The 7,334-nt window shown below is 36.4% G+C and overlaps 2 protein-coding genes and 1 long non-coding RNA gene across 4 annotated transcripts; 1 reads left to right on the top strand and 2 right to left on the bottom strand.

Annotated features, from left to right (window-relative positions):
- Positions 1–506: 506 nt before the first annotated feature.
- On the top strand, positions 507–2,943 carry LOC130696525 (HAUS augmin-like complex subunit 3). The gene is made up of 8 exons (XM_057519602.2): positions 507–782; positions 851–1,036; positions 1,099–1,372; positions 1,437–1,579; positions 1,637–1,774; positions 1,892–2,225; positions 2,284–2,525; positions 2,598–2,943. Exons 1-8 carry the CDS (start codon positions 601–603, stop codon positions 2,893–2,895), a joined length of 1,797 nt encoding a protein of 598 aa, XP_057375585.1. The 5' UTR covers positions 507–600; the 3' UTR covers positions 2,896–2,943.
- On the bottom strand, positions 2,856–4,624 carry LOC130696527 (COP9 signalosome complex subunit 4-like). Of its 2 annotated transcripts, XM_057519605.2 has the most exons (6): positions 4,467–4,624; positions 4,048–4,414; positions 3,877–3,991; positions 3,394–3,754; positions 3,139–3,339; positions 2,856–3,066 (listed from the first exon to the last, which is right to left on the bottom strand). In XM_057519605.2, the coding sequence occupies exons 1-6, from the start codon at positions 4,510–4,512 to the stop codon at positions 2,933–2,935; spliced, it is 1,224 nt and encodes a 407-aa protein (XP_057375588.1). In that variant the 5' UTR covers positions 4,513–4,624; the 3' UTR covers positions 2,856–2,932. The 2 variants fall into 2 exon arrangements, with proteins under 2 accessions (XP_057375588.1, XP_057375587.1); XM_057519604.2 differs by having other exon boundaries at positions 3,139–3,754.
- A 664-nt stretch (positions 4,625–5,288) lies between these two features.
- LOC130697033 (uncharacterized) lies at positions 5,289–6,485 on the bottom strand. The gene is made up of 3 exons (XR_009420965.1): positions 6,041–6,485; positions 5,505–5,982; positions 5,289–5,434 (listed from the first exon to the last, which is right to left on the bottom strand). It is a non-coding gene; the product is annotated as an uncharacterized LOC130697033 (long non-coding RNA).
- Positions 6,486–7,334: the final 849 nt, after the last annotated feature.

The raw sequence follows: 7,334 nt of genomic DNA on the forward strand, positions 1-7,334 counted from the left end.
GTTACATGAAATTACCGTCATAGATTCTTCCAAACATCCAGGAAGATTGATAACCTCAGCAATGAAACAAAATAACATATCTTGAATAGTACTTATACCGATATTCCGAAATCATTTTGTATTATAGTTTTCGCCATTAGCATTCAACGTCTTTCAGTTTATTTAAATTTAATGTTAAATTAAAAAGTAGAAAAAATTTAACTCTCGATTTTAGCTCAGCACTAGGATATGTCACTCAACCAAACATATATTTATTATTATTAAAATCTATACTGATACGCAGATACACTCACAAGATATATTGCATATCTACATAGTTTCGTATGGTTTTTCTTCGTTTCCTTGACGGCCACAGGCCCACAGTATCCCCAACAGTACTGTTTGTTGCAATCAGAACAATTCGTCAATTCCCTAAACGGCATCTACCGGATGAAATTACAATGTCGTCTTCTGTCGAAACGGACGTTTGCGTCCTAGTTTGAGATTTGAAAATTCTTAGTCAATAAGCCAGAAACCTGTGCTTGGGGTGGGAATTTGTTTGCGTTAGAGTTATCAACTTTTCAATATCCCTAACTTCCTGACGTGTGGTTTTTATTTTCAATGGCAGAACATGGGAAGAGTCTTTTTCAGAAACTTTCTGAATTTAGATATCCAACTATCAACAAGTACAACCCATCTTCATTTGATTGGCTTTTCGATATTGAAGAGGCTTTGCCGTTTCTCGACTGGCTTTGCTCCAATGTTAAACCTTCAAACCTTCTCAGTTCTGCTGAGCTGAAGCAGTATATACCACTGTTGTTAGATGCAAATCTAAATTTGTATAGCCTATTTGTATTTATATGATTAATAGGTTTGAATGCCTAGAAAAAGAAAAATTCACTGTATTGGAAGGGAAAAGATTGATAGAAGCTTCAAATACTCCACCAGGGGCCCCCGTAATAGCTGGACTGGAAACTGAACTCCAAGAACTTCAGAAAATAAAAGACAACCTACTTATACAAAGGCAACTTTGTGTTAACCAACTGAACATTTGCAAGTATTTAAGATAATTTTTCCTTCACACCAGTAAGTTATTGTAAATTGAAAGTGTTGTTACAGTACCAAAGCCAAACGAATATTGAGGGAAATAGCAGACTTTGATTCTACCAATATGGATGAAGAAGCAAAAGATCAGAATGTTCTGTCCAAGTTGAAATCTAAGGAAGCATTGGCTAATGAAACTTTGCTATCTGTATATCAAACATCATCAAACATAATGAAATTCCTGAGGGAAGAGAAACTTCTCTGCCAACATTCTTTCAAGCAATACTTGTTCTTGGAGGAAGAATGTACTGCAAGTTTGACCAATTATGCCAACAGACAATTCGAACAGGTTACTATTTAAGAATCTGCAAGCATTGTTCTCTGGTTCTCTCCTAATGTCATTTGATTTAAAGAATATGGGGCAAATGGGACAAAATTCAGGCTTAGAAATATGTGCATTTTTACAAATCGGACAAAATGATTTTGGATGTCTCTTAGACCTTGATGAAAAGAGGCGGTCGGTTCAAAATTGGGAACTAAATTGGTTACAGCATCAGTAGGTCAAAATTTTACGAATTTATGAACTGTAGCTGAATTGACCCATATATTTCAGATTACCACTATGTGAAGAAGATAGAATTGTCAATGAAACTGAAGTTTTGTCGCTGAGAAATGCTCTTGATTTGAGCTGCCAAATATTTTCCGCACTTACTGATGGAAGATTTGCGTCACGTTGTCTTGTTGAAAACAGGTGAGTTTTTGTATTCGGCATCGAAGCTTTATGTCGTGCAAATACTGTATTGTTTTAGTTCAACTACCATTATTTTCTATTGAAAGTTGCATAAAATGTTTAATGTGCATTATTTAGAAATCACCCGAATTCCTTGGAACCGGAAAATTTGCCTTCCTCAAAAGAATTGGCATCACTGAAGAATTGCGTAGTGAATTCTATCTCCAAAGCTACACACTTACGTTTTTCTTCCATCATCATTGGGGACTGTAGCTTAAAGCTTATTAGACAAGAATATTTTCTTGTCAAGCAGAAAGGATTCCTTTGTCTACTTGTTGAACAATGGGCAAGAGAGCAATTAGTATTACTTGCGTTACGGCTGGAAGGACAACAGATGAAAACTTTACTATCTGCTTTACAGAACGTTTCCCAATACCTATCTGGGGCCGAATGCCAGCTTTCTGAGAGAACGGTAAAGATCATTTCTAAGTTTCTTTTCCTTCTTTCACTCTTTCATTATTTTGATGCAGGGTTTATTGAATCGACTTGTGAAATTGGAGGATAATCATCGAAACAGAAATACCATTCCTAAACACGACGAGATATCCTGTACACTGAAAATGATGTTGGGTCTTGAATATAAGCAAGAAAATGTGCCAATAGACTATGGAGAGCTAAGTCATTTGGCTATTTTGTTGGAAAACCAATATAACGTAACGAAGTTGCATGTAGGGCAGCACAGGGAAAGAGTTGTGAGTCGACTAAAGGATGTGTAAGTATATCGGTTTCCGATTTTTGGTACATTATAAACAACATGGAGTTAATTTGCTTAATCGTTTTTTAGAGAAAGGCAGGTGGTAAAACTAGAAAATTTGCTATTCGAAGGTCCGTTAACTTGCGGCACACAGAAATTTACTAATCTCTCATGTGTCAAAGCGAATCTGGATTCCATTGACATATTACGCGAAGACGTTCAGAAACAATTGAGACCTCGTAATAGAGAATTTAAAATCAAATTGGCTGTTTTCAAAAGTGATTATGTTGATGCGCTGGAACGTAAATTGTGGGTATTATTTTATGTCGACGTAAAATCTATGATATGTAAAACCGAAGCTTTGCTATCTAAAGCATCTTTACTGTAAACAATTCCATGGATATGTACACAACTATACACACAAGTTAATGTACCATTTGCTCGTCTATTGATTTAGACATCCATTCCGGTGCTACATTGGTTATTTTTTCGATTATATTGTTCACTTGGTAACAAAGGGATTGGATTTGACGATCCCAGGCTGGTAAAACCTCACGACCTGCAAATTAAGATATTACTGTTAAAAAGTATACCAGAACGGTTTTATGTATAAAAAGAATAACAAACATACTTTCAAAGTGCACGATAGAATCTATTTGATCAACTGAGCCGTTCATTCGGCCTTCAGTTATCATTTGCGATGCGATTTTCTCGGCTTTAAGAGGATCTACCTCTAACAAAGCTCCAAGTTCCATGAAAGTTATGTTGTTGTAAAGCTTACTCGCTGCCAAAAGGTTGTGTTCCGTGACCGCCCGATCCAGGATTGAAGAACCTATTGCCAGTTCTAATTGAGCACAATTACTATACCATACTAAGATTAAATTACCGTCAGCTGTTTTAGCTTTTTGATGGGGTTGCAAGAGCGAGTCAAGCTGAACAAGTTCTTTTCTGCGTATAATACGATCGAGATACATTTTCTCCAATATGCAATACGCTTGAAGTTGTTGACAACGCTCATCTTTGAATAAAGTTGCAAGCATTCGGCTTCTCTGCTGTCCTGCGGATGCTAATATCGTGCATATTAATGCATTCCTCAAAGCTGTCATTCTTTCATCGTCGTGAATTATGCTTCGATAAGAGAGTTCGTTATAACGTTGGGCAGCTTCAATAAATTTGCGTCTATAATCCAACACTCGAGCATAGCACACTTTGTAATATACTTGAAGCTGTTCATTTTTGGATTCAGCCTAAACAAAAATAATAATAAATTGCATTGATTAACTAATAGATAAAAAGATTTTGGGGTATTAGGTGTTACAATGTGTGATCACTGAGTAAATGAAGGTTCAGGACTTGAAGTATAAATTACCTGTAAAAGCGATGCCCGGTTAATGAATGATTCAGCTTGCACTGGTTCATCATCTTCTAAATAGAGGCGGGCTATCTTTAGATAGGTCTCAAGTTTATATTCCAAAGAATACTGCCTAATAGGAAAGTTTCCATGAAACAGATACAAGGATGAACTATGAAATGATTTTACTTTTGGCCAGTTTCCAATGGTATCCCTACCAAGACATTAGCAGCATCTTTCCAGCATTGTTCTCTTTCATAAATGTCTGCCAAATGCTGACGTATAGAAGCAACTTGTTCTTCAAAAGAAATGACTCTTGGTTGAATTTTTCCAAGAGCAAAGCTGCAAACAGATTTGCCCATCTCATCCGACAACTTTGGTACATGGCAACTTATTTCAGACAACAGTTGACGACTGATAACAAGTGAAACATTTTCATGAACAATGGTTTCAATTAATGCCTTTAATCCTTCAACTAGTCCTTCGGGATCTTCAAGTTTCAATAAGCTTTCTAATATTAAGCGAAACTTTTCCGCTTGATCCTTGTGAAACCCGCCTATGAGAAAAAGAATTTAGAAATTCTCCATTACGATATAACGAACACTTACCAGAATTTAAGAGCGTTGCCAACTGTTGTTTGTAATTGAGTGACATTTCTACAGAACAAATACAAAGTTGTTATTGTATTTCAATTCAATACTTCTAGTCCCGAAAATAACGTACAAAGTTCGATTAATGTTTTCACGACTGATTATAAGACATAAATGTCTAGCTACATTGCCAGATCTCCTTTTCTTAGGGTTTCGTCCGTGGTGTCATAGATAAAGACCACTGGTTCGTTGTTTGCTATGCTTTTAGCCCTATCCCTACTGACAGCAGAAAAAGCCAAATACTTACTCTGGTTGTAGTGCCTCTCGCGGACAAAGGAAAGAACTACATGCATGAACGCCAATAGAAATAGGGTTGAGGGACTTTTGGCGGGTGTTAAAACTAGTATATGTTTACATGTAGATTGGTTCATTATTATTAACATTTGATAAATAATGTTAATAGGAATAATATTATAATCTTATGTCTTGGCTTCCCCTTATGCACATTTTCAATGAACTATTGGTTACCAAATTACAAATCACATACTACTACACTGAAATTTAAGGAAGCTTTGCACTTTACGTTAACAAAGCTACTGATGACAAATAAATTTTAATTGTTTTCGACCATAAAAGACCTTTTTTTATGAGTCTCTAATTAATGACGTCACTAAACGTTTTAAAATGAATCCAAGAATTTTTTTCTTCAAATTTTCCACGATCATGGAAGGTATGCCAGTGTATTTTTATATAAACTTTTACGACATGTCTTGCAGATGATAGAACACGAGTCAGCATCGGTCATTCATACGATAAATTAGCCATTTTTCATTAGTTTGTTCTTTCTTTTCATTTTTCTTTTTCTTAATCTTGGCTTTCCTCTTTTTCTGTTCTCCGATGCGTTCAGCTCACTTCTTTTTACTTTGTGATTTGATATTATTTCGTTTCTTAACTGATTTAGCAAGCAATTCCACATTGTCTTTTACCTATTGCAATACAGAAAGGTAAAATTTTATGGAGATGTTAAAAAAAGTATTTGTCAAATTGAAAGTTTACCTTGACACCCTCAGCTCTTTGCAGAGCACCTTCCCATGCTTGTTTCTCTTCCATGCTTCTTTCCTTCTCAACTTCACTTTTACCTTCCAAGATTTTCACTTTTTCATTGACTTTTATTTTATTTTAATCACTGCCACTTTTGGATCTAACGTGGTTTTTTCAGGATGGGTGAGGGAGTAGATAGTTCTCCAAAATCAAATTTGCTCAAAAATTAGGCAGGCTTCACTGTTGAAAATTGGCCAAGCAGCCAATTGTGCAAGCAGAGTACTTGCTACTCTTGGCTCAGGGATTTCTGTTTTGACAAATTCTGTAAGATCAGAGGTTGGTGTCACAGATGCTGCCATGGTGGCTTGTGCAAGTTTTGCAATTTTGGACCTCATCTTGTTATTTTTCCTTTTTAGTTTCTTCTTCTTCAATTTATCTAACATTCGTTTAAGTTCGTTTTTCATTTTCTTATCACACAAATCCAGTTTTTTCCCTGAAAATAGATGGCATAAGCTGACTGGCCTTCCTTAAATATAAATATTAACACATACCTGTGAACTGTGAGAGCTTAGCTGCTAGACGTTCTTTCAGGATTGGAAGCAAGGTTCCTGGTGTAAATGTTTAGGATAGAACTATTCAGGTCAATACCAACCTTGTTACTATTGAGATCTTGAGCTGTAGAAACACCCCGAGTTGGAATATTGGTCAATAAACTAGAAATGAAAAGATCTTCAGAAGAGAGTTGCTTTTTAATAGCGACAATGTCAATGGGCCCTCGCTTTTCATCAGGCCCTTGATTTTTTGGGTCCATTTTCTTCAAATTTTGGTTAGACGACAATTTCAAGTTCTTGTTTTCCGTTTTACCATTTACCAAAACTGGCTGTCATATCATAAGCCTTAAATTAAATTATTATTTACCTTGGTCTCTCAACAGTATAAAAGATCACTCCATAGATCAAACTATACAAACCTAGCCTATTCTTATTTTCTTTAGGGAACGACATTTTCAAGCCAAATCTAGCTTCAGGACTCCACAGACTGCCACAAACAATGGTGGTTAGTGGAAAGCTATTTACACCTTAAGTAGTGATAAAAACCTCCACCTGATGGCACTACAAGCAGAGTAAGGTCCAAAAATTCGTGGGAAGGGTAGTCCAAATTTCTGCATCAGCAGCCCATGTTATTTTTCTTATGGACATAACGAACCAGTGGTCTTTATCTATGGTTATACGCTCAGCCCTGCGTAATGGTCGGCCCCGACCATCTTTGATAGGGGCAAACCACGGTTTGTCGAAAAAAAATCGTCAAACCATCGGTTTGCTTTGGCCATTTTCGACTGTGGTTCGGTTCTCGGTTTAAAACTGGGCATCATCGGCTAGAACCAACCAATCATCACTCATTTTTGTGACCGTAAGTGGCGCCAACGGCGTAGGTTAATCACGCTTAAGGCATTATATTTATTGCTGTTTAGCATAAGCGTATTTCAAACGTGCTCTAGTTTGAGTTGGCCGTGCTGTGTACTGCCTCCGTAACTTTCACGAGTTTAAAATAGGACTATGAATGGTAAGAGAATATCAAAATAGAGAAAAAATTCCGATTCTTCAGGTGCACCAATTGTGGAGAAGTTCGGATTGGCACAATGATAATCCGGGCTTGTAAAATAATACTGTCACACTGGACTTTACTTTGTTAAATGAATTGTATTGAACTTTAAGAGGAAATACAAGACATAGCAGGAATAAAGAATAACTATACTTTTTTCTTAACTTGACGTGAAGAGAACTGTAAGAACTCTGAGGAACTGCCTTAGAGCTAAAAATGTAGGGGCTTTTATACCTTCATGAA

Source organism: Daphnia carinata, chromosome 5, assembly GCF_022539665.2.
Source record: "Daphnia carinata strain CSIRO-1 chromosome 5, CSIRO_AGI_Dcar_HiC_V3, whole genome shotgun sequence".
Taxonomy (NCBI): Eukaryota; Metazoa; Arthropoda; class Branchiopoda; order Diplostraca; family Daphniidae; genus Daphnia; species Daphnia carinata.

Excerpts from the sequence above, each read along its gene's own strand:
- LOC130696525 (XM_057519602.2), top strand. The coding sequence starts at position 601 with ATGGCAGAACATGGGAAGAGTCTTTTTCAGAAACTTTCTGAATTTAGA. Across the intron at positions 1,037-1,098 it reads AACCAACTGAACATTTGCAA|TACCAAAGCCAAACGAATAT; the intron begins GTATTTAAGATA and ends GTGTTGTTACAG. Across the intron at positions 1,775-1,891 it reads CGTTGTCTTGTTGAAAACAG|AAATCACCCGAATTCCTTGG; the intron begins GTGAGTTTTTGT and ends TGCATTATTTAG.
- LOC130696527 (XM_057519604.2), bottom strand. The coding sequence starts at position 4,512 with ATGTCACTCAATTACAAACAACAGTTGGCAACGCTCTTAAATTCTG. Across the intron at positions 3,992-4,047 it reads CCATTGGAAACTGGCCAAAA|GCAGTATTCTTTGGAATATA; the intron begins GTAAAATCATTT and ends CTTTCCTATTAG. Across the intron at positions 3,067-3,138 it reads TTCTATCGTGCACTTTGAAA|GTCGTGAGGTTTTACCAGCC; the intron begins GTATGTTTGTTA and ends CTTAATTTGCAG.